The 27562-nt window shown below is 42.7% G+C and overlaps 2 protein-coding genes and 1 pseudogene across 2 annotated transcripts in view; 2 read left to right on the top strand and 1 right to left on the bottom strand.

Annotated features, from left to right (window-relative positions):
* Nucleotides 1-7549: 7549 nt before the first annotated feature.
* Nucleotides 7550-11426, top strand: LOC124019497 (annotated as a pseudogene).
* A 10826-nt stretch (nt 11427-22252) lies between these two features.
* On the top strand, nt 22253-26183 carry LOC124019478 (src kinase-associated phosphoprotein 2-like). Its single transcript, XM_046334826.1, has 5 exons — nt 22253-22606; nt 23191-23296; nt 23441-23466; nt 24761-24862; nt 26149-26183. The coding sequence occupies exons 1-5, from the start codon at nt 22567-22569 to the stop codon at nt 26181-26183; spliced, it is 309 nt and encodes a 102-aa protein (XP_046190782.1). The 5' UTR covers nt 22253-22566.
* A 1285-nt stretch (nt 26184-27468) lies between these two features.
* Nucleotides 27469-27562, bottom strand: part of skap2 (src kinase associated phosphoprotein 2) — a 14750-nt gene continuing 14656 nt past the window's right edge. Inside the window, exon 10 of the mRNA XM_046334825.1 lies at nt 27469-27493. Coding sequence (XP_046190781.1) covers nt 27469-27493 — 25 coding nt within the window. The remainder of the gene's footprint in view (nt 27494-27562) is intronic.

Here is a 27562-nt window from a genome sequence, read left to right as displayed (position 1 = left end):
TGTTATGGTCTAATGGTCTAATGTTGTTATGGTCTAATGGTCTAATGTTGTTATGGTCTAATGTTGTTATGATCTAATGGTCTAATGTTGTTATGGTCTAATGGTCTAATGTTGTTATGGTCTAATGGTCTAATGTTGTTATGGTCTAATGGTCTAATGTTGTTATGGTCTAATGGTCTAATGTTGTTATGGTCTAATGTTGTTATGATCTAATGGTCTAATGTTGTTATGGTCTAATGGTCTAATGTTGTTATGGTCTAATGTTGTTATGGTCTAATGTTGTTATGTTCTAATGTTGTTATGGTCTAATGGTCTAATGTTGTTATGGTCTAATGTTGTTATGATCTAATGGTCTAATGTTGTTATGGTCTAATGGTCTAATGTTGTTATGGTCTAATGGTCTAATGGTGTTATGGTCTAATGGTCTAAATATTTATTTATGGTCTAATGGTCTAATGTTGTTATGGTCTAATGTTGTTATGGTCTAATGTTGTTATGGTCTAATGTTGTTATGATCTAATGTTGTTATGGTCTAATGGTCTAATGTTGTTATGATCTAATGTTGTTATGGTCTAATGTTGTTATGGTCTAATGGTCTAATGTTGTTATGGTCTAATGTTGTTATGGTCTAATGTTGTTATGGTCTAATGTTGTTATGGTCTAATGGTCTAATGCTGTTATGATCTAATGGTCTAATGCTGTTATGATCTAATGTTGTTACGATCTAATGTTGTTATGATCTAATTGTCTAATGTTGTTATGGCCCTACACCCAAATAAGGGCACTGCGTTCATCCACCTCTGGCCTGCTCGCCTCCCTACCACTGAGGAAGTACAGTTCCCGCTCAGCTCAGTCAAAACTGTTCGCTGCTCTGGCTCCCCAATGGTGGAACAAACTCCCTCACGACGCCAGGACAGCGGAGTCAATCACCACCTTCCGGAGACACCTGAAACCCCACCTCTTTAAGGAATACCTAGGATAGGATAAAGTAATCCTTCTCACCCCCTCCCCTTAAAATATTTAGATGCACTATTGTAAAGTGGTTGTTCCACTGGATGTCATAAGGTGAATGCACCAATTTGTAAGTCGCTCTGGATAAGAGCGTCTGCTAAATGACTTAAATGTAAATGTAAATGTTATGGTCTAATGGTCTAATGTTGTTATGATCTAATGGTCTAATGTTGTTATGGTCTAATGTTGTTATGGTCTAATGTTGTTATGGTCTAATGGTCTAATGTTGTTATGATCTAATGTTGTTATGATCTAATGTTATGATCTAATGGTCTAATGCTGTTATGGTCTAATGGTCTAATGTTGTTATGGTCTAATGTTGTTATGGTCTAATGGTCTAATGTTGTTATCGTAGAATGTATGCACACATGACTGTAAGTCGCTTTGGATAAAAGCGTCTGCTAAATGGCATATATTATTATTATTATTATTATTATATTTTGTAATTTTTTAAAAAGTATTACTTATTAAACACAATTTCTTTCTCTGAGCAATTATATTGGTATAAAATAATAGACATTTCCAAAGATTTTGAGCATACAACGTAGCATAGTATTTATTCAAGTCTGTTTTGCTTATCTTGATCAAGGGTGCCAATAATCTCTTGGACAAACATGATATTCTCGTACTTCCTGCGTACATTAGTCTACCTACAGTTTCCCCACCTTGAACTTTTTGAAACCTTTGTGTTAGGGGTGATCAGGAATTTGGTTATGGGCTAAAATAACCTAAAACTATACCCTGAAGAAGCAGATCTGGGGGGAGAGTGAAAGGTGCACAACATGTTGTTGTTCAGGCTTCCCAAACTGAGTTCAATGTTGTGTTAACGTCTTAGACTACTGTTGCAATGGTTGTTGAGCACAGAGCACCCTAGTTTTATTGGGTTGTTTATGTACTGACCGTAAATCACTCTGAGAGAGAGAGAGACAGAGAGAGAGAGAAAGAGAGAGAGAGAAAGAGAGAGAGAGAAAGAGAAAGAGGAAGAGAAAGACAGACTGACAGAGAGAGAAAGAGAAAGAGAAACAGAGACAGAGAGAGAGAACGAGACAGAGAGAGAGAGAAAGAGAGAGAAAGAGAGAGAGAAAGAGAAAGAGGAAGAGAAAGACAGACTGACAGAGAGAGAAAGAGAAAGAGAAACAGAGACAGAGAGAGAGAACGAGACAGAGAGAGAGAAAGAGAGAGAAAGAGAGAGAGAAAGAGAAAGAGGAAGAGAAAGACAGACTGACAGAGAGAGAAAGAGAAAGAGAAACAGAGACAGAGAGAGAGAGAGAGAGACAGAGAGAGAGCGTGTTAAAGGTCCGGCATGTAAAATGTAGATTCCATTCAGTTCACTATGTCAGGGGTAGACAACGTTCAACATGTCTTTGGCGGAAGCGACCATTTGAGGAGCCATGCAAGCTCAAACACAGCGCTGCTTGGATGTTGTTTGCTGTGCCCCCTCCCGACCCCCTCCTGGCCCCCAATACATCAAGTCCCATGTCAGCTCCAATGACAGAGGCCATTATTGAGGATTCGCTAGAGAAGTTCACAGAGCTGTCATGGTGATGATGAACACCTGGGTTACGTCCCAAATGGCACTCTATTCCATATATATAGTGTGCTATTGTTGACCGGCCCGGTAGGGGAAACAGGGCTCTGGTCAAACAGGGCTCTGGGCAAAATAGTATAGTGTAGTGTAATGGGACTCTATTCCATATATATAGTGTGCTACTGTTGACCGGCCCGGTAGGGGAAACAGGGCTCTGGTCAAACAGGGCTCTGGTCAAAATAGTATAGTGTAGTGTAATGGGACTCCCAATCATGGCCGGTTGTGATACAGCCTGGATTCAAACCAGGGTGTCTGTAGTGACATCTCTAACACTGCGATGCAGTGCCTTAGACCGCTGTGCCACCCGGGAACCCAAAATATAGGATATCAACATAGTTATGTGGACTCTTTTGAAATGAAAAGTTGCAAAAGAAATCCAATTCCAAATTCCTTTAATTATTAAACCATATATTTACCACGATACATTACAACTCTGATTAAAACATGTACAGCAGTTTCTGTTTGCGTTGTGATATTATTGAGAGCCCATGAACACACAGTTAGGGCTATAGTATATACACCCGTGTGATGCAAAGGTCATATGATACAATATACACCACTTTAATGCAAAGGTCATATGATACAATATACACCACTTTAATGCAAAAGGTCATATGATACAATATATACCACTTTAATGGTCCTTCTGTAGCTCAGTTGGTAGAGCATGGCGCTTGTAACGCCAGGGTAGTGGGTTCGATCCCGGGACCACCCATACGTAGAATGTATGCACACATGACTGTAAGTCGCTTTGGATAAAAGCGTCTGCTAAATGGCATATATTATTATATATATTATATTATTATTATATATTAATGCAAAAGGTTATATGATATTTGTCCGTTTCTTTTCTTTTTGAAATGGGTTCAAATAATGAGAGGCAAGTGTTACCATGACATAATATACTGGTCCTGAAAATCCTAAACGCTTATTATTATTTACACATTTATGCATTAACAGCCCAGCCTCACAGCCTGGCATTAAATATCAAATAACGATTAAGAAAGTATTTCATCAAATCAATCAAACTTGATTTAAAATGCATTTAAGATCTCATCACATGTTACAGTAAACCATGAGAGAATTAAAAGCAAACCAGAAGCAATAAAATAGACGAATAAAAGAGCATAAAACACAAAAGGATGTCTTAAACAATAACGTCTCTGATTAAAGGCCAAGCTAAAAAAAGGCCTAAATATGACCTCATAACTGCAAAACACGTTTGAAAACAAAGGACGTTGTTAAATCATTCAGCACAAGGCCTTGTCGTCTCCTGACCCAATTCCTGGACTCACTCTTAACACGTGCCTTGATGTTCAGTCAGAGAGGGAAGAGGAAGCAAGCCATCCCACTCCCTATTTTTTCTGGTTCATGTACAGTCAATGAACTAAGCAGACCAGACCCATCCGCTAATGCACTGGTGCCTATGGGAGAGCCACTCCGTGAAGCAGAATTGAAATGACAACTTTTTTCAACGGTTAACGGCCTGAGTGGGACATCTTTATTTATTCACTATCTTTGGTTCAGTGACATCCTCCTCTCAGCCGATTCCATCTTCTATGGTAATTTCCGGGACCAACATAGCAGCATAATATCCTAGACATATAGGCTATATTCATAATGTATAAACCCTATAGCTACACGAAGGGAGTATGACTTACCATGAATTCATATGTCCGGATATGTAACTACACACTCGTATTCTCCGTTGAGCTGTGTCTGTGTGGGGGAGGTTTATCTACAGAACAATACCATATGTGTAGGTGGATAGTCATCTCTCTAGTCCCACTCACTGCCATCGCCATTGTGAATGATCCTCCTCCCCACATATACAGACCTACACATGTTTCTAACGGATACCCAGTCTTATCCATCACGTCTTACTACTCCACTCCTATCCCACTGCAACATGTCTGTTCAGGAATACTCGATGTGTTATGTGTTTAGTTCCTGTTCCATGATAATAATGTCCCATAGCTATTTCCCCACCAAAGGGCTCAATGCGGGTATGGATTACATTGTCATACTGGTCCAACAATAATTCGACTCGATTATGATTCATTCATAAGACAAAACATAACATACATGTGAGAGAACGTTTTATTGTGTTCAGGAAATTCAGGAATAGAAATAAGACAAACAATGCAAACAACAAACTATTAACTGACCTTTCATCAATGTCATCTGTCTTCGATCTAACAATTAACTTACTTGAACCGAATTCGCTATACAACAGGATCCTTTCTTTTTAAAACAGAAAACGTCTTAAGAAAGTCAAATATTATTTACCATTAATTAAAATTAAAACACTATTTGAAATGTCTGGTTATTCTCACTATTATATTGATTCCAAAATAAACAGGCCTAGTGCAGCTATTCTGCTACTGCTTGGTACTGCTGTTGATTTCAATATCCATGTGGAATATTAAAGTATTCTAACAACATCATCTGGAAACGTTTACTTTCCTGCGATAAGTAACGTTAGTCACCGAAGAGAAAAAGGTTCACTTCTAGTCCACTTTTCCCCTGCCATGCTTCCCAGGTGTCTCGTCTTGTCTTGACGGGGGGGACAGACGGTGAATGTAGCTCCTGTCCACTACCCTGCCAGATACACATCACAATGAAGTTAAGCTTCATTCAACCAAAAATGTCACATTGATTTATGCAGCTATATCTCGGATTGAAGTTGACACACAAACAATAATTCAAGCCGTAAAATTTAAATGAAAAAGATAAAAGTAAACTCTTTTTTTGTTTAGTAAAAGTGCATCTGTAATAATAAATCATGTCTATGTTCATATATATTATTGATATAACAAACTAACTTATGCCATAAGGTGAATGCACCAATTTGTAAGTCGCTCTGGATAAGAGCGTCTGCTAAATGACTTAAATGTAAATGATAGCATAAATAAAAAAAATATTTTTCGATCGATTCTCTGTATTCCTCACACAATGTTTAACACGGGCGAGACCTATTTTGTGGCTACAGCTCGTATCTGAAAAACATCTGATATCCAAATGAGCTTGAATGGTTTAGACCTACCATATAAGATCTTTGTTCTAAAATTAAATATCTACAAATGTTTTTCTCGAGTAAAAATAGTCAATATTACTGAGCATTACATGTGTTTGGATTATTAAGGCACTGGTGATATTTTTATGATGAAATGATTACCATAATGTGTCTCTCTGATGACAATTTGATACTGCATTTAATCACAACAAATCAATCCCATTTCCGTGTAGCCTATGGGCTTCTCTCATGGCACGCAGAGAACTAAAAGGTGTTTTGTTTTCATATGTTTTATTGGTCTCCATCCGGGACATTTTGGAAGAGAATAACACACGATCTGCCTGTCGTGCGCCGAAGGCAACGCAAGATTGCCTATATTACAATTAAATATCAAAACAACAATATTGTAGGTTATTTGAAACACGAAATACAGTAAGATAATGTTTTTAGAAGTTATGACAAGATGATACCATATATATATTATATATATATTATGGTAGTCCAGAAGACAGAAACTGCGTGGGATTGAATGGGATTTCTGCAGAATGCCAACACCCACTCACCTCTGCAGACAATAGACGCCGTGTAAAAGCACATCCATTCGATTCTTTCTCGCCATCTCAGTCAATCCACTCTGTTGCTGCTATTTCCCACTAACGTTCTTTTGAAAACGAAAATGTTGTAGATTTTCCTTCCATTTAACAAAATAAAGCAGGATAAGAGAACCCACCTATAGTGTATGTCGATATCATTGTCCGCTCTATGTACAACATCCATATTCGGAAATGGATTCCTATTAAAGAAACGTCCAAGTTGTGTAGTTTCCCCCCATAAGTAGCAAGTTGTTGCCGTCTTCCTGGCGGCCACATATGATCTAAGGCAGAGTTAGATGGTTTAAATGTGTTCTTAGGGCAAGGAGCTGTCAGACCTTTTGGCGAGTAAGATTGATAACGTGCAGGCTTTCCAGGCTCTTTGTTTGGAATATAAGCAATAAACAGCCCGGGGTCTACCACTTTTTCAAAGTTCAAGACAGGGAGGAAGACAATATGACCATTTTTATTATTAACAAAGAATATAGATCTTATTGTTTCTCTTCAAAGATTTTATGGGAGGTGAATGGAAAGGCATCTATCCAAAGTACTATACTATAACCAGTTGTTAATATATTGTGTAATAGGCCAATTCTTAGGTGTCAGTAATACTGATGACAATAAAGTATTAAATACGGATCTGGTACCATTAAACCAATAAATGTCTAATTTGAGGTGTAAAACTCGTGCGTAAGCGCGTGGATCACATTCAATGTTATTTTTCTTCAAAATATTGTGTCAGTGGCAACTCTTCCTGTGTCAGTAGGCCTATATACGTCTCTCATCCACATGCATTTTCTATTTGCTTTTACACCTGCATTGTTTGCTGTTTGGGGTTTTAGGCTGGGTTTCTGTACAGCACTTTGAGATATCAGCTGATGTACGAAGGGCTATATAAATACATTTGATTTGATTTGATTTGATATTTCTGATGCAATTCAACGTTGACAGATCTTGATGGTGGATTAAAGAGATTTGAAGCAGCTGTGTCTCCAGAAATATGATGCAAGTTTACAACCACGTGCCACACTGTAATATCTCCATACAATAGGAGTAGGTCACCAAAAACATGCAGACAGGGATTTCATGCATCCCGTGATAGTTCCACATGCAAATAGCACTTTATTCCTAATATATCTGTGCTCAATTAATGGCTTTCCATGAAGGCAACAAATGTATAAATAATAATATTTGTTAAAAGTCTGACATGAGAACAACAAGTAATACGTGAGTGAGTATTAAAGAAAGTCTCATCTTTAAAGGTATTCAGATTCTTATAGGAAATATCAAGACCTACGTTTAGAATACAAACTTTACAGACTGTACAAAAATATGTATCTTTCTCTCTCGCTCGCTCTCTCTCTCTCAGAATGAAAAGGAGGGAGACTGCTCTGAATGTCTGCTCGGTTGTGTCTCTGTGTACCACTCTGCAGAGCCACAGGCTTGGTCAGAATTATTTTTCTAATTAACGAGTTAACTTTGATAATGACTTCTTCTTTAGTCGTTACATTGAGACATAAACCCGGGGCAATGAGGTGTTGGATCCAAAGGACACACACACACACGCACGCACGCGCGCACACACACACACACGCACGCGCGCACACACACGCACGCACACGCACACACACACGGGCTCTTCTTAAATGGACTATCCTCCATTCGGGGACAGTACTGTGTGTAAATAAAGCAGACTAGACCCTACCCCCAGAACTAGGCGTTACCTATCCGACTTTCTCCATCAATCACAGAGGACAGTGGCTTCTTTTGATTAAACCCCAAATTGTCATTGGGCAGAGGTAATCATGTGACAAGTAATACGGTCCAATTTCAACGTTGTCTCCATGAAAGCAATATAGTTTAATGGCATCGCTGTCCCCATACGGCCGTAATAAGCAACATTGTTGGAAAAAACCCACTTGTCACGAAATTTCATAATTTTCTCCTCGCCCACAAAATTACGACCGGTGACTTTTCAAAGACAAGAAGAGAGGAGATGAATTACGAATTTGAGCGAGAGAGCGGTTTTATCAATAGTCAGCCGTCGCTTGCTGAGTGCCTGACATCTTTTACCCCTGTCGGTGATGCATTTCAAAGTTCATCAATCAAGAACTCGACGCTTTCACAGTCGACACTGATTCCTCCTCCTTTTGAGCAGACTATTCCCAGCCTCAACCCGGGCAGCCACCCACGCCACAGCCGGTCAAAGCAGAATCTGAATGGAGTCTGTAGCCCTCTGCCAGCCGCATCCCTACCCCCGGAGTACCCTTGGATGAAGGAGAAGAAAGCCTCCAAGAAAAACCACCAGACTACTGCCACAGCTACAACTCCCGACACTGCGCCACTTCACTTCTCTCCCAAGGTAAGACATGATTGATTAGCCTATCTATTGGCTCTATTATATTTTAATGAAATTACAGTCGGGGTAGGTAGCCCATTAGCCTATCAAAATGCGAAGGTCTGTCTGGTCTCAACATTCTAATTTGGGGGTAATTCTCTCTCATGACTTGCAGAATATCTATTAGCAAAAGTGTAATTATTGGAACATTTTCAGTGGTCAGTGTGCTGCTGTCTGGTGATGCAGTGGAAGAATGTTAATGTGTGACAGTAATGAAGAGTGATAGATTACTCTTACAGCAGGCTGACCGACCGGCAGCTGGCATGTTCATTAATCTTCAAGCCAGTCGGCCTGGTCCACGCAGACCCATCATATTCTGCTCCGGGCTCATAAATCGTTTCAGCGCGGTGTCTGTGCTCCCACAAACCATTTGCTGTGCGGCCCAGTAGAACCTCGCTGTTTTATTTACCAAATGCCATTTATACATTTATATTCAATCATCAATTGCTTTTTTGTATTGGTTGAACCTTTCAAATGTCTTTCAATGTTTTTCAGGGTCGCCAGAGATTACAGAGAGTGGTGGCGGGGGATCTCGGAGGCTGAGGACAGCGTACACCAACACCCAGCTATTGGAGTTGGAGAAGGAGTTTCACTTCAACAAGTATCTGTGCAGACCCGGCGGGTGGAAATAGCTGCTTTACTGAATTTAACTGAGAGGCAGGTGAAAGTCTGGTTCCAGAACCGCAGGATGAAGCACAAGAGACAAACCCACTGCAAGGAGAACCAGAACGGCGAGGGGACATTCACTAGTCTGGAGGACGGGAGAGAGGAGGACTTCGAACAGGCTGGTAACAATGTAGGCCTACCCGCCGGCGCGCTTCTGGAGAGGGAAAGCTGCTCTTTTCACCAGAATACCTTAACTTCACAACAACAGTCTCAGAATGCACACAATCACAATGGAGATTCCCAAAGCTCAACTGCTTCGCCTTTAAACAGCGATGACAAAAATCTGAAACATTTTCCTAACCCGGCACCCACTGTTCCTATATGCGTGTCAACAATAGGCCCGGACTGCGCATCTGGCGGGGACAATGCGCATTCCCCGGCCCTGGACGTCTCTTTGCAGGACTTTCACGTTTTCTCATCGGATTCCTTCTCTCCAAGTTTGTCAGATTCTATAGATAGTCCAATGGGTTTATCATCTGAAGGTTTCGATTTTTTCTCAGAAACGCTCACAACAATCGACCTGCAACACTTGAGCTACTAACTATTCTAAAAGAGAAAACAACAATTCAAACATCTTAGTTTAGGAAGAGCTTCCTGTCTTCCAAGTTCTTACAAATAACTGGCTTCACTTTATATTTTGATGTAATTGTTTGATTGATTAATACATGGCTCCAATGAGGTAAGTTTGAAAACAATAACTTCATCAGTTGAATAGTTTTTTTATATTGCCAATATTATGCCTCCAAATAATGATATAAAACATCTTTTCATTTTATTTTTGTATCATTTCCCGGTACAATAATGTTATAAATAGCCTATTTTCTTAGAATAAAATGTTTCTTATTTACGAGAGATATTCATCATCATGTCCTTTACTATTTTCCATTCACTTGAACGTTGATGTTGTTTTCATTACTTAAACAATTTTGTTTTAATTTAGCATACAATGGGTCTGAAAATAATTGTCTCAATATTCTTAGAATATTCTTAGATTTTTAGACATTCTTAGAAAAATATTGTTGCAACAAGTGATCTTTTGATGATGAAATCTTTCCTTCAGAATGGAAGGCAAAACTCTTCATCCTGAAATATATAAAGTGAATTGATTGGTGTTAAATGGACAATAGTGAGCAGATTTGATCATCTCATAAAAGGAAATCACAAATATAAACTACTGAAACGACACTGCGATCATTTCCAAACATAATTTCAGCCCAAAACAGTAACATACTTAAAATACTTCCAATAACAATAGGCTACTTCTAATGAAGTTACAATAAATATTTTCCAACTGTAGCTTGTTTTGCTCTTGAATATTTTTCCTAGAAAGATTGATGATTGAATTAGCCATACGCTATGGACTAGAGCTGCTGAATGAGACATAGATTACATTGTTTCTGAGTCCATAAATCACAGTAGTTTATGATTGAGGACGTCATTAAAGAGATTAATTGCCGTAGTACATGCGCAAATAAAAACAATCTTCCTATTGGGGATTACCGGGAGTCCTCCGCCAAAAGCTGTAACTTTGTTGACGTTCTACAATTACATTTTATAGCCTATAAAACTTACATCTTGGGGAGGAGTATAGCCTACTACTTCACACTACGTAATTCAATCCACTGTTGAAAGAGATTCATGCTTTTTGCCTCTTTAAATCTTTATTTCTTTATTTTTACAGTATTGAAACTAAACAATTAGTGTCGACTACGTGGTTATTATTTTTCAACTAAACCCAATCTGTTAATTGACTAGGCTATATGTTTGCAATTAACATATAATATTACTAAATAGACTGAATAATGTGCACGTGCTGAACGGGTAAATTAAATCCATGGCACTGTTTCAATATGATTATATTTAAATATATGGAAACGTATTATGATCACTTGTCAGACTATTTTGGTTGAATATTTTAACACAATTCGTTGATCACAATATGACATGCTGTAATTCTAGCCTAGTCTACCATGTCAATGGTAAATCACTGCTCAGACAGGATGCCCTAAACCTGATAGTTCCTCTACAAATCAGTATTGGTCTAGTGAATAAAATATAAGATATGGATATCCAATTAAGGGTACAAAATACTATTTTCTTTCACAATGATTAGGCCCTGTATCACAACACCAGACGCACTAACAATGGCATAGTGTGCTAGGCTACGCTAGACTCGAGCGTGCTTCTTTCAGTGGGCCTGTGGATAGGGGATACGGTCAGACCACCGCCATTTTCTACAACACCATCGAACGGTCAGCATGCTGTCTGAAGCTAGTTATGAGGTGTCTTTCAAACAATAGTATGCAAATAAATTGTTTTAAAAAATCACATTTACGACAAATTCCGTTCTTTAATGTAGGATTATATTGAACATATGTGACAGAAACATGTTTAAGAAAATACATTTGGTCGGGGATGGACTATAAATGTAGCCTAGTAGCCTTCTGCCATACAATCTATAGTAGGTCCTTTTAAACTACATATTCATTATTGAGAGTAAAATCGACAATTATAGTCTATGAAACAGTTGAAATTAAATGATTTCTATAAATCTAATCTGAAGAGTGCAACAAATCATGCTCTTGTAGTCTTGTCACAAACATTCACAAAAGGTAGACAAGTAATAACTAAGATTATCTGTCTGATATGACAATGACACATTTATTGGGTTGAAACCATTGAATCTCACCCAAAAAGGGCATCAATTCCTTTCCCAAATGGAAACCTATTCCCCACACTGTAAAATCGGATAAATTCTGGCTACTCAAACATTTTGAAGAAACAATTACCTAACAACTTAAATAGCTGACGTGAGCAGTACTATCTTCCTATGAGTAATAAAAATGCATGTATTTTGAGTAAAGTATACTTAAATTTAACGCCACCATTAAGCCACGCCTCCAAGAATTTCTCAGTGTGCCTCGCCTTTTCGATTGAATTGTAGTTACCACCCATGACTGTATTTGTTAGTGACAGAGACGTCGTTGTAGAATTCGTGCAATTTCAGTCCAGGGGCATTCACCAAGTGTGTTCTTAGGGGAACATTATAATTGACCCATTACATCTATCAAAAGGCCTAATAAAGTGGCCTGAAACTCAGTTTTACAGGCCACATCAGGCCTGCAAGTAGGGTTGTAAAATTCCCTACATTTTTTCCAGTAATCTTCCAACCAGGATTTTTGGAAAACCTGGGAAATTCATCAGAATTTTGCATCCCTTACAGTAAAGCACATTATACAGTGTATTGCAAAGTGAGGTGTAATTCCTATTGAAATCTAGTCAGCATTAGGCTATCCAACAGTTGAAATGTGTATTCACCTGCAACCTACATTCATAATGACTGCCAGGGTTAAGAACAGTGGGAGGAAACCTAAGCCATTTAAACTGGAACAATTTCAGTAAGGGGTGCACAAATCCAATGATTGGACTAGTTTAGAAAACAATTATTTATCTTTGATTTATTAAATGTTATGATACAATCACTGAATGTACATTCAAACACACAAAAAATAAAAAACACTTTTCCAAAAAATTCCACCTGCAGTAGAGCATGCTGGTAAAAAAATGTAATTTATCATATATCTTACAAATATTTAGTTGGTGTGACTTCTCATTTAGTTGAGTCAGTACCACAGCGATATTTTCAGTAATAATGACTAGTCATTGATTGAGTACAACTTACTAGAAGTATTTCAGGTATAAATGCCATGAGTTTACAGTGCATCTAGTGCACTGTTTTTTTTTTACCAGGGCCCCAATATCTCATGTGATTATTCATAGTTTTACTCATGTCAACTCCACTGTGATGTACTACTGTACCCCAGTCCTGTCTGTCCACAACTCCATGATTAGTTTGTCCACAACACTGAAGGGGGACACAGGTGGTGAAGTATCATTATGTGAGTTGTGACAGGAGAGATTTGAAGTTAAATGGTAAAACAATCCTGAGCCTTTTCAAAACACCACCGGAGGAGGTTAATCCCTGTAAACCGAGGAGGCAGTCAGTCACTTTCAAGCTTTGCTTTTGACTTGAAACAAACTGTAAATGTAACACCTCTGAAACCTCAGCCCAATGCCCCTGCAGGGCCAATGAAAGTCAGTCTGAGGAACAATCAACAGAGCTTGGATCAAGACCCAACTCACTTTACCTTCAAGTTGCCCTCATGCCTATGTACCTGCAAAGTAATAACTGTAGTAACAACATTGTAGATGGACCTGGGTTCAAGTAGTATTTGTTTTTCTTCCAAAGTGCTTCTCTGGCTCAATGGAACCAATGGTATAGTCCCAGAAGTGTAAACCTTTCCCATCTGACACTCACTGCCAGTATAGGCTCAAAGTGTTTGAAAAAACCCAAATACTCTATGAACCCAGGGCTGATGTAGGGCTACCTGCAAGCTGTCCACCAGCTGCCGTAGCCCTGCCATATACTTTTGTCCTCCATTTTGCATCCAAATTTAATTATTGTCTTTTCACCAAAATGTTGTACACACACACACACACACACACACACACACACACACACACACACACACACACACACACACACACACACACCTTCTCTGGTGCCAATCAACCAATGTCAGAAGGTAAAACATTGGTAACTGATCTAATTCAGGACCTGGAACCAGATGAAAAACACAGTGAGCAGCGAGTGCAGTGCATTGTGGGAGAGGAGATCCGACACCGTTCAGCTCTCTCCCTGAAGAGGTCAAAGGTCAGGCCACCTCTCATCTCTCTCACCACACAGGACGGAACCCCTGGCAGGTCAGCTGGGGGTCACCAGTGTGGTCCTATCTGCTGCTCAGTTAAAGGTCAACAGGAAAGGAGAAGGTTTGAATATTGGTACATTCTTACATTAAAAAGGATATTGTGAATGGTGAGTAATGAGACGGAGTCCTATTGTTTAGCAGGGCCCGTATTCACAGTATCTCAGAGTAGGAGTGCTGACTTAATCAGATGCCCCTCTCCATTCATTATTTTGGGCTCCTGAGTGGCGCAGCAGTCTAAGGCACTGCATCTCAGTGCTAAATGCATCACTACAGACCTTGGTTCGATTACAGGCTGTATCACAACCAGCCGTGATTGGGAGTCCCATAGGGCGGTGCACAACTGGTCCAGCGTTGTCCTGGTTAGGGTTTGGCCGGGTAGCCCGTCATTGTAAATAAGAACTTGTTCTTAACTGACTTGCCTAGTTAAATTAAAGTTAAAAAACAAATAGGCCAAACTGATCCTAGATCAGCTCTCCTGAACACTGGCCCTGGTCTAGTAGGCCTAGTTATATTCATTCAATAAGCATTCCACCTGAGTTTTATGCTTGAGTACATGTTTTCATACTATCATGGAAGGCAGGACAGACAGGAGAGGAATTGTATACTCGTCTCCGGATTTAGGCTCTGTCAATCCCAGACGTCCTGGTAGGGTCACAAAATTCCATGAACTTTCCAAAAAGTTGCCAGGTTTTCCAGATATCATGGTTGGTAGATTCCCGTAATCAGAAAGGAAAATCCTAAAACCACAATTTCTGGAAAACCTTGGAATTTTGGGAAAGTTGCTGGAACTTTGCGACCCTAGAGATCCTGGTGATGTCAGAGGTCAGAGACAGCCACTCTCCCATACCCATCCTGAGTCATACTGCTCCTGAGACAAGAAAAGAAAAGGGGAGGTTTCCTAGGGCTCTGGTCAAAAGTAGTTCGACATACGGAATAGGGTGGCATTTCAGAAGCAGACAAAAAGGTGTGGTGACAGCTGGATAGGTTCAGTCATCACTGCCTGTCTCACTATATAAACTGTCTGAAAGCTCTGCCTCACTCAAGGTCTTTAACAAGAATTGGGTGGCACGGTTTGACACAATGTTATAAACAAACTTCATAGAATGGTGACAATAACCCCTGCTGTGTAGGCTACAGTAGAGGAGATGCAGGGGTATAGGCTGTTGTTTTAGAGACAGACAAGACAGCAGAGGAGGACAGGAGTACTATGCTTCCCTGAACATGTATTGTAGCGTCGTCATTATGCCCCAACTGTCTCCCACATAGGGCAAGTTGAGACGTAACACACACAGGGCACGTTGAGATTTAGCACAAACTCCCGCCTGATTCACAATGGATGACAGACAGTACTGTACATGGAATTGATTGGACAATACATTTTGATATACCAGGCTTGGACAGGACAGAGATATTAACACCCAGTTGAGTCTGAGATCCCCCATAAAACATGTGGGTTTAGGAACCACGTTTGAGTGCAGTGTCTGGCAGTTGAATGACACTCAACCCTGCCATGGCCCCAAACCTCCCTAACAGACTGACACTGACTGATGATGCCCAGGTCTCTTTCCTAAACACACAAAAGGAGTAGAAGTTGTTTTTGCTTAGAGAGGGGCTCTGTGCTTGCATAATAACAGTGTACATTGGCACAAACCAGGCATCCATCCAAGGAATTCTTATCACACCTACATGTGCTTCATCCCAAAATGGCACCCTATTCACTATATAGTGCACTACTTTAGGCCCAAGTCAAAGGACCCATAGGGTCCCAGTAAAAAGTAGTGCACTATATAAGGACTAGGGTGCCATTTGGGAGGGAGAGATTATGTATGAAGCTGTAATATGTGGGATTCAGTGACGTGTTACGATCTGCCACCACAGATCTGTTGTTTAGCAACACTCAGAGCGGCTCTAGTGCCTACGCTCCTGATTGGAAGAGATTAAGTCTGATTCAATAAACTGCCATTTGCTGTCTGTGTTTACTACAAATACCACATTACATTTAAGATCTGAACATAGAAATCATCTGTAAGTTATAGGTTGCCTACCATAACTCACATAATTGTTGATTAAAACTGGCATGACGTAAATAAACCAGAGAGGGAGGCAACTAAACTACACTGAACAAAAATATAAAATGCAACATGGAACAGTTTAAGATGTTACGGAGTTACAGTTCATATAAGGAAATCAGTCAATTGAAATAAATTCAATAGGCCATAATCTATGGATTTTACATGACTGGGGAAACAGATATGCATCTATTGGTCACAGATACCTTAAATAAATGGGTATGGATCAGAAAACCAGTCAGTATCTGGTGTGACCAGCATATGCCTCATGCAGGGCGACATCTCCTTCGCATAGAGTTGATCAGGCTGTTGATTGTGGCCTGTGGAATGTTGTCCCACTCTTCTTCAATGGCTGTGTGAAGTTGCTGGATGTTGGCAGGATCTGGAACCCGCTGTCATACACATTGATCCAGAGCATCACAAACATTTTCAAGGCCATAGAATAACTGGGACATTTTCTGTTTCCAGGAATTGTGTACCGATCCTTGCGAAATGGGGCCTTGCATTATCATGCTGAAACAAATGATGGCGGCGGATGAATGACAAGGCAATGGGCCTCGGGATCTTTTCACAGCACCTCTGTGCATTCAAATTGCCATTGATAAAATGCAATTGTTATTCATGGTCCGTGGCTTATGCCTGCCCATACCATAACGCCACCGGCACCATGGGGCACTCGGTTCACAACAAGATCAGCAAGTCACTCGCCCACACAAAGCCATACACGCGGTCTGCCATCTGCCCAGCACAGTTGAAACCAGGAATCATCCGTGAAGAGCACACTTCTCCAGCGTCCCAGTGGCCATCGAAGGTGAGCATTTGCTCACTGAAGTCAGTTAGGACACCGAACTGCAATCAGGTCAAGACCCTGGTGAGGAAGACAAGCATTCAGATTAGCTTCCCTGAGACGGCTTCTGACAGTTTGTGCAGAAATTCTCCGGTTGTGCAAACCCACAGTTTCATCAGCTGTCCAGGTAGCTGGTCTCAGACGATCCCGCAGGTGAAGAAGCTGGATGTGGAGGTCCTAGGTTGGCGTGGTTACACGTGGTCTGCGGTTGTGAGGCTGGTTAGCCGTACCACCATATGTTGTCAAATGACATTGGAGGCGGTTTATGATAGAGAAATGAACATTACATTCTCTGGCACAGCTCTAGTGAACATTCCTGCAGTCAGCATTCCAATTGCACGCGTCCTCAAAACTTGACATCTGTAATATTGTGTTGTGTAACAAAACTGCACATTTTAGAGTGGCCTTTTATTGTCCCGAGCACAAGATGCACATGTGTAATGATCATGCTGTTTAATCAGCTTCTTGATATGCCACACGTCAGGTGGATGGATTATCTTGGCAAAGGAGAAATGGTAATTACTAACTAATTTGTGCACAACATTTTAGAGAAATAAGCTTTTTGTGCATATGGAACATTTCAGGGAGCTTTCATTTCAGCTCATGAAACTTGGGAATGAATGTTACGTATGTGATAATTCTCACCCGTCTGTTAATTGAATGATTAGAATATTCCTCCCTGAAACATATAATTGTATGGAATTGATTAGAATGTATAAAATAATAATCAATAAATGTGTAGTCCTAGTCAGAATTAGGGTAAAACTATGTCTTTATGGTATTTTAAACAGACTGTGTCTGAGCTTGGTGCCGATCTGACTAGAGATTTGGGAGAGAACGTCTCAAGGACAAGGCCACCATCTCTGTCGGCTGGGTAGTGTGTGCGTAGCAGGACATGTGTGTGCGTATGTGTGTGTGCATGTGTGGGCGTGAGAAGTCAGTATAAAATGAATTGCTTTGTATTCTTGACTTTAGAACGTTCTGTGAATAAACCTTTTTGACCATTTAGCGGTTCCATTCAAACAGGTTCTTACAAATTCTGGTTTGCAGACGGAGTAATATAATTAAATTGGGTTATGTACCTGGAGAACATAATTCTCTTATCAACCACGGTTGTAACCACGGTTATGTGAGCTATATGGATCACTCCAAGGTGGAGTGATACATCAGAGGTGAAGATTTACAGACTTATGCTCGTGTACACCTGTGTCATGGCTGGGGTCTGCCCCTATATATAGACTCCATGGCCGCGACACATATTCTCTACATATTTTGAGGCCACTCTAGCACCGTAGATGATTGGAGTGATTCCATATAGCTCACATAACCGTGGTTACATACGTAACCTTCGTTATGTTTCACTATTTTGGATCACTCCAATATATTTATATGCCCGTACCAGATTTAGTCAGTACTAGAGGGACCTGGCCAGCCAGCGGTGAAGTCCCAGAGCGGAACCGAGATGCAGGGACCCTCCACTCCACATAGACAGTAAATACACCCAACAAGGCACAGCATGCCAGAGGGAGGTCCAGACCCCCCTGCCACTGCTGCTCAGGATGAAAGGGATGTTCACATGCCTGTCTGACAGAACCTTCAGGAGGAATGACGGGTTGGGGCGGAGCGATATACTCAACCCCCCAGGTCCATCCGGTAGCATTCAGAACTTATTGAAAGAGCATGGAGGTCACCCACCCTCTTTCTGGAAGTAATCCCTACCAAGAAAGCCACCTTCATAGAGAGGTGTTTCAGGGAAGCAGACGCCAACGGTTCAAAAGGCGGCTTTGCCAAAGCTGCCAAGACCACATCCAGATCCCAGCTCACCATTGAGCGGGTCCTAGCTGGACGCAGGCGTCGAACCCCCTTCATAAACCTGGAGACCAAGGGATGGCGCACCCCACTGGCTGTCCATCCACCCCACATGGCAGGCAGATATAGCAGCCAAATACCCTCTCAGTGTAGAGGCTGGCAAGCCCTCATCCTAGCGAGACTGCAGGTATTCGAGGACATACTGCACCCCGCATGACTCGGGCACAATCTCAATACCAGTGTAACAAGAGCAGAACCGCAAGCGCAGCTGGTATGCCGCGGTTGTAGCCGGTGCCCTTGTACGCTGCATGGTGTTCATTATCCTGTAGTCCCAACATGGACCATTGGTGCGGAGGCGGTGCAGGTAGGCAAACAGGTCCACCTGCACCCTCCCGAACTTGTCCCACAGGTGCTGCATCACCTGGGGGGGGGGATGCCAGGTAAGTGCTCTGCGAGTAGAGACGCTAGACGTCCCTGACCCCAGAGAAGGAGGTCCCGTGCCATAAAATGGAGGCGGTAGGACCTCAGTCCACCCCGATGGTTGATGTAAGCCACCACTGTGGTGTTGTCCATTCTCACCAGGACATGTCTTCCTTTCAGATGTGGAAGGAAAGACTGCAGGGCGAGCAGTACAGCTCGGAGCTCTCGTGTATTGATGTGCCTGCCGCTCTAAGGGGGTAGCCAACAGCCGCTGGACGACCTGCCCTTGGTCACACCCCCCAGCCGATCTGGGAGGCTTCTGTGCTGACCAGCTCCTGGTGGCACATCATCAGCATCTCCCCCCACCTGAGAGAAAGGAGCGACAGCTCCACCTCAACAATGCCCCAGGCACTGTGCAGTCACCCACAGCTGGTGGTGACTGGCGCTCCGGGTGCAGCCGGTGGGAGTTGAACCACTGGTGAAGAGGCAGGAGATGGAGCAGGCCCAGGGGACTCAGCAATGAGGCCGATGTCAGCAATCCCAACAGGCGTTGGCAGGTTAGGGCGGATACCACCCGCCCCTGTCGAGAGTGGTCAAGGCAAGATCACCTGAACCCATCTCGTGGGCAAGTGTGCGATCATGAGGACTGAGTCCAGTTCCATGCCAATGAAGGCCACCCACTGGGTGGGCGTCAGATGACTTTTGTAGTTTACAGGAGCATGTCTGACAGGACCTGGGTCCTGGTTGGCCACCGCGGTGACACGAAGGCCCCTGACGGAAGGGGGCCAGCAACTGGAATTGGAGTCAGGTACCCCTGAAGCATTGTGGACAACACCCGTGGGGACTCCACACATTCCTCCCACCTTGCCCTTTGAGACCTGGAGATGAGGCCGGCGCGAGCACCTGGGTCCCCCAGGCATGTCCCTATGGTGGTGGCGGTTGACAGGTTGTTGCTCCACCACACACTGTGCCCTTCCCTGCGGTCATCCCACAACATGAGGCGATGGGGCAGGAGAGGGACCCCACCGTTGTTTGGCTCAGGTGGGTGGCGATGGTCCGTCTGCCTTGGACCCGGAGCCTGAGGAGGTGGCATGAACGTCTCAGGGTCTCCCGGTCCCTACAAACTGCATCGGTCTGCTCCAGAATGTCATTAACCACTGGGCCAAAAGTCAGCCCTGGGGTGATTGGGAGAGTGGCAAATGTGCTCTGGAGAGCAGCTGGCAGACCGGATTGGACCAGCCAGAGATGGAGCCGGGAGGTAACCACCTGTGCCATGGCCTGTCCGTTGGAGCGGGCCACATCTTTCTGGAGCAGGGAAAGCAGGCGAGACACCTCCATCACTTCCCGGAGGAGCTCCTCTGTGCCCTCCTGCAGCCAGGACAGTAGAGTCTGCAGGTAGGCCTGCAGCATGGCCGCATTGGTAAGGTGGCCAAGAGAGCAATGGGAGCCATATGTGGCTTACAAGTCCTCGTCAAAGACTCCGTGGGGTCCCAGCTTCAGTCGCAGGTTCCGCGCTATAATCTCCCGGTCCGGGAGGACCATGGCACAGCTCTCCTGCAAGGCCTCGCAGAACTCAGCAGAGATGGGGACAGATTGAGTGATCACTGTCCACCAGTTTGATGTCCAGTGTAGTGGCTACCCGAGTGAGTAGGCCCTTCATAGCCTCTTGTCGCTGGGGGCAATGAAACCCCACTGCCGGCTTCTGATGGCCTGTCAGGCTCGTAGCGTCAGTGGTGAACAGTGCCAGCACCGTCACCGAGGAACAGCCCATCACTGGACAACAGGGAACAGCTGTCATTGCCATCGAAGCCATCAACCTCCTGATGCAGGGCATGCGCCCTCCGATCAAGGTGGTCCCAGCGGTCTGACTCTGCCCCCGTCCAGGACTGGCAGCAGATGGGCTCTGCCTGGCTCCGGCCACACTTCCTGGGAGGGGTACTGGGCCTAGTAGAGGGACTAACGACTCGCTGGCACACCACTCCTAAGGAAGGAGCCCGCCTCAGCCTGGCCGACCCACTCGCGCATGACCCCCAATCACACCAGGCACAGGCATTCTGAGAACACCACACAAAACAGGCATCCAGTAGGGCGCTTCACCACCCTCTCCGTGTGGCTCAAATCCAGGCAGTGCATACATGAGGTATGCAGATCACCAAGGGGATGCCACCATCACACCTGTCACAAAGGGAAGCCATAAGCTCAGCCAAGCTAACAGGGCCACGGAGCAGGGGTCCGATGCCCTGGGAGAGCTATGTCTTAACCCGCTTGGAGGAATAGGAAACTGGAGGGATAAATTACCTAGTACCTCTGCAGAAAACAGGGAAGACCCGTGTGGGAAAAACAGGCAGACAAAAAAAACAGCAACCAGGTAATGGATTTGATTTATGGGTCGTTTTTTTTTTTATGTCAACTGAGATATTACCTAGCTGGTTTAATATCCAAGCAGAAAACTAAACGACACCATATGGAGTATCTCTGTTAAGGAACTCCAAAGTTTGTCTCTACATAGTGGAAGCCCACCACAATACTCTTACATTCTGCAAGGGAATGAAGAAAAAAAACCTGCAGGGTAATTAAAGCAATTGACAACACACACAGAACAAGCCAGTCGGCAATATGTGTAAGGTAAATACAGTCTGTGGCAGCGAGAGCCACCAATATATTAATGGATGCACACTGAGTCATAGTGTAACTCTAACTAAACATAAGCAAGACAAACCATGGGCGGAAGATACAGATCAACCACGTGCACCGAGTAGAGCACTGAAGAGGGTTCTGGCCACGTGGCCAGCTGCTCCAGACTGCAAACAGCCAGTGAGTATACTTCCACGCAAGCTATTACACTTACCAGTGACTTAATAAGCGAACTTCAGAAAGTTTGTACATCAACCTATACGGACATCCGCCAAGAAAATGAAAGAGAACGTCTGTGTCGCGGCCATGGGGTCTATATATAGGGGCGGACCCCAGCCTTGACACAGGTGTACACCGGAGTAAATGTGTAAATCCTCACTTCGGATGTATCCCTCCGCCGCGGAGTGATACCAATATATTGGAGTGATCCAATATAGTGAAACATAACAACACACATGTTGCGTTTATAATTTTGTTCAGTGTGAAAAACGCATTCTATGAAATACTATTGGGCGTGCGTGCAGGTACCGCGCGGGTAGGTTAAACGCGATGGCGGTGCAGGTGCATCAAGAAAGGACGGATACGGTCCGCGGTCTATATTTGAATAGTGTCACTGCACTGTAGCCAGTGGTCATTGTATTTGATTAGTGAATTTATAGGGTAACTTCCGTATCTCTCAGCCCACCAGAGCTTCCGTATTAACGGAGTTTCTCAGTCTACCCTGGCTGGATTTTTGACTTTGTAAAGCTATGCGGTCAATTCCGGAGGAGTTAACGACGCTTATTTCAGGTATTTATATTATATATTATTAATCGACGTGTTAGTGTAATGGATTTCTATCCTATCGTTGTCAAACGTAAAGTTTTCCAGAAACATTTTATAACTGTTTTGAAAAAGAGGAAGTAAGTGTCTGTCTCACTACAATATGGATGGTAGAGTTCTTCCCACCATTGAGACGATTGCCACAAACAAACAGGTGCTCCATTGAGTTGTAACTAATATGATTCCTTTATTAGTTGGCAGTATTGAAATGAGTAGGCAGGCAACCTATTGTACGCACGTTTGCATCCGAAGTGTTTGGTTATCGCTCCAAAGCAATTATACCAAAACAAAAAAGGACACTATTTTCATGTGTAAAAGTTGGATAAAAATGGACCTTTTTTTGTCATGTGTAAAAGTTGGATAAAAATGGACCTTTTTTTGTCATGTGTAAAAGTTAGAAATGTATCCTAAAAACGGGGATTTCTTTTTAATATTTAGAGTATAGTTGAGAACTCTATTAAATATTTGGGAATGGGCTGCATGATTCTGGTTGATTATTGTGATCACATGACCTGAAACTTTGATGCCTTCACATTTCATTCCCTTTTAAGATCTTGAAGATTTCCTCTTCGATGGTCTGAAAGGAGAGAATTTGAGTAAGAAGGCAAAGGAGAAAAGAGAAGCCTTCATAAAGCGGATCAAAGAGGTCAAATCTGGGTATGTTTAGACTCCAGCAGGACCTATCATAAATACTTTGTGGTTTTGCAACAGCTCCTTAGTTAAATAATATAACTCTGTCTATAGCTGTTTTGCAGTTGTACTATGGCGATATATCATTTCCTTCTTCCTTGTGTCTTACAGATACCCTCAAGAGTTCAACGAGAATCGTATGTTTTTACTCAGTGTGCTTGATGTTGATGTGTTAAAAAAAGGCACCTTACTCCGGGTGGGTAAAATTTGTGGAACGTTCCAACAGAAATCTGTTCCAAAAACTTTATAAGTACAAGGTTGCCAACAAACAACGTATACAAAGTAACATGATCAATTCACCTAGCTAACTAGATGCCGAATAGGCATCAACTCACCACGTAGCTTATTCTTAATGTTTGTCCATAGGCTACCAGAGTGAGGACAGACATTTTTCAGGAATAAACGTGGTGATTGAAAAACGTAATGAAATAGCCCATTCCCTACCCGGTATCTTAATCTGCCTCTATACAACTTTGTATGTGTTGTTTTTTGGCAACTTTGATATTTATGAAGGTTTTGGAGCAGATTCCAGTTGGAATGTTCCACAGATTATACCCCCCCTTCCCCCTATGGGCCCTGGTCAAATGTAGTGCTCTATATTTTAATTGTATTTATGTAACCATTATTTAACTAGGCAAGTAAGTTAAGAACAAATTCTTATTTACAATGACGGCCTACCAGAAGGCAAAAGGCCTCCTGCAGGGACGGGGGCTGGGATTAAAAATGTCAAATAAATAAGATATACATATAGGACAAAACACACATCACGATGAGAGACAACACAACACGACATAAAGAGAGACCTAAGACAACAACATAGCAAGGCAGCAATTACTTGACAACACAGCATGGTAGCAACACAGCATAACAACAATATGGTAGCAACACAGCATGGTAGCAACACAGCATGGTAGCAACACAACATAACAACATGGTAGCAAACAACATGGTAGCAACATGGTAGCAACACAACATGGTAGCAACACAACATAACAACATGGTAGCAACACAGCATGGTAGCAACACAGCATAACAACAATATGGTAGCAACACAGCATGGTAGCAACACATAACAACATGGTAGCAACAGCAACATGGTAGCAACACAACATAACAACAACATGGTAGCAACACAGCATGGTAGCAACACATGACAACATGGTAGCAACACAGCATGGTAGCAACACAACATGGTAGCAACACAACATGGTAGCAGCACAAAACATGTTACAAACATTAGCATTAAGGGCAAGAAGGTAGAGACAATAATACATCACACAAAGCAGCCACAGCTGTCAGTAATAGTGTCCATGATTGAGTCTTTGAATAAAGAGATTGAGATAAAAGTGAGTGTTTTGTAGAGAATATATGTCCATTTGGGACGAGCATGGGTCTTACTGTAATACATCAACAACTACCGTTTTGAACCAGGAGATGCAGAGGACTCGGAAGAGGATGAAGTGGAGGACAGCAACAATGATGGAGGGTCGCTGCATTCAGAACGCACAGATAAGGAGGATGAGACCTCAGAAGGTACGTCACAAACACGAGGGGTTTATTCCAGGGTTAACACGAGGGTTTATACCAGGGTTAACACGAGGGTTTATACCAGGGTCAACACTTGGGTTTATACCAGGGTCAACACTTGGGTTTTAGACCAGGGTTAACACTTGGGTTTTAGACCAGGGTTAACACTTGGGTTTTAGACCAGGGTTAACACTTGGGTTTTAGACCAGGGTTAACACGAGGGTTTTACACCAGGGTTAACACCAGGGTTTATACCAGGGTTTATACCAGGGTTAACACTTGGGTTTATACCAGGGTTTATACCAGGGTTAACACTTGGGTTTTAGACCAGGGTTAACACTTGGGTTTTAGACCAGGGTTAACACTTGGGTTTTAGACCAGGGTTAACACGAGGGTTTTATACCAGGGTCAGCACGAGGTTTTATACCAGGGTCAGCACGAGGGGCGTAGACCAGGGTCAGCACGAGGCGTAGACCAGGGTCAGCACGAGGGCTTTAGACCAGGTCAGCACGAGGGCTTTAGACCAGGTCAGCACGAGGGCTTTAGACCAGGGTCAGCACGAGGGCCTTAGACCAGGGTCAGCACGAGGGCCTTAGACCAGGGTCAGCACGAGGGCCTTAGACCAGGGTCAGCACGAGGGCCTTAGACCAGGGTCAGGGGCCCACCTCACGCACGAGGCCTTAGACCAGGGTCAGCACGAGGGCCTTAGACCAGGGTCAGCACGAGGGCCTTAGACCAGGGTCAGCACGAGGGCCTTAGACCAGGGTCAGCACGAGGGCCTTAGACCAGGGTCAGCACGAGGCTTTAGACCAGGGTCAGCACGAGGCTTTAGACCAGAGTTGGATTCAAAGAATTAAAATTTGAATTCATGCTTCTCTGTAAGAAAACAATTGGAATGAGCTAGAAATTCAGTTTATATCCTGAATTGAAATGGAATGGACCCAGACTCTGATACAATCTACAAACGTACATACATACATGCTGTACCAGTCAAAAGTTTGAACACAGCTACTCATTCAAGGCCATTTTCTTTTTTTTGACTATTTTCTACATTATAAAATAATAGTGAAGACATCTAAACTATGAAATAACACACATAGAATCATGTAGTGACCAAAAAAGTGTTAAACAAATCAAAATATATTTGAGATTCTTCAAAGTAGCCACCCTTTGCCTTGATTACAGCTTTGCCCACTCTTGGCATTATCTCAACCAGCTTCACCTGGAATGCTTTTCCAACAAACTTGGTGGAGTTCACACACATGCTGAGCACATGTTGAAATGCATTCCAGGTGACTACCTCATGAAGCTGGTTGAGACATTCTAGACATGTCTGTGCTTCCAACTTTGTAGCAACAGTTTGGGGAGACCCTTTCCTGTTTCAGCATGACAATGCCCCCATGCACAAAGTGAGGTCCATACAGAAATGGTTTGTCGAGATCTGTGTGGAAGAACTTGGCTGGCCTGCACAGAGCCCTGACCTCAAGCTCATCGAACACCTTTGGGATTAATTGGAACACCGACTGCGAGCCAGGCCTAATTCTTCAACATCAGTGCCCGACCTCACTAATGTTCTTGTGGCTGAATGGAAGCAAGTCCCTGCAGCAATGTTCCAACATCTAGTGGTAAGCCTTCCCAGAAGAGTGGAGGCTGGTATAACAGTCAAAGTGGGGCCAACTCTATATTAATGCCATGTTTTTGGAATGAGATGTTTGATGAGCAGGTGTCTACATACTTTTGTCCATGTAGTGTTTGTGGTTATCTCTCTCTCACCAAGTCTGTGTGAGTGAGAGAGAAAGCTGAAGTGAAGGAAATTGTGAGACCATTGACATTCCAGTTGTAACTTGGCAACTGACTTTGGAAGCAATTTGAAGGGCACAGCTGTGGGTTGGCCCCTCATGACAGAGAGAGCATAGTTTATTACTCACATCCTGGAACCTCTGCGAGTGGCAGTCGAGAGGTTTACAGTTACCACTTTACATTTCTACTACAGTCCAAGAAAAAGGCATGCAGTAGTATACAGTAGTCTACAGTACAGTAGTCTTTCTCCCATAACAGTAACCTACACAGCGTTTGTGTATTTGCTTTTGGTTAATAGAGTATCAAGATAAATGTTGTGAAAGGGTAAGGGGTCTGGGTTTTATTGGCCTTTAAACAGCTGCCAGTTTTATGGCCCCTCTTTCACTCGAGCAACTTTGACACAGAGAGTTGAACATTTGCATTGAAGTTGCACTAGTTGGCTGCAAAATATTGTTCTCTTCTGCACTAAGAGATGCTTAACTTCTATATCGACCCAACTGATGACAAACCAAATAAGCAAAGATGTGTGTTACCTCTTTTTGGACATTGTACGGGTGCATTTTCACTGTGAGATTCATTGGAATCGGGGACTGTGTAGTAGGTCGTCTTGGTTTCGGGAGCAAGAAAAGACAAAGCAAAACTGTACTATTTCCTGTTTTTCCAAAGTAACAGTTGTCCAATCAGCTTAGCCATAGTCATTGATCTAAATGATGAGAACGTAAAGAAGGTTGCTATAGAAGGCTGATAGACTTGCATCGTTGTCTCTCTGCCTATAGGTGCTCAGCAGTCTCTAGCCGTGGCGGCTCAGGACCTCAGTCTGTCTTCAAGGCCGGACACCTGGAGAAGCACAGGAAGGGTGGGAGTTCTTCCATTGACATGCATATATTAAAATATATACACATATAT

The sequence above is a fragment of the Oncorhynchus gorbuscha genome, unplaced genomic scaffold (assembly GCF_021184085.1).
Source record: "Oncorhynchus gorbuscha isolate QuinsamMale2020 ecotype Even-year unplaced genomic scaffold, OgorEven_v1.0 Un_scaffold_607, whole genome shotgun sequence".
In the NCBI taxonomy this organism is placed as follows: domain Eukaryota; kingdom Metazoa; phylum Chordata; class Actinopteri; order Salmoniformes; family Salmonidae; genus Oncorhynchus; species Oncorhynchus gorbuscha.
The sequence above is the reverse complement of the archived record's forward strand: the minus strand, read 5'-3'. Positions and strand labels throughout refer to the sequence as shown.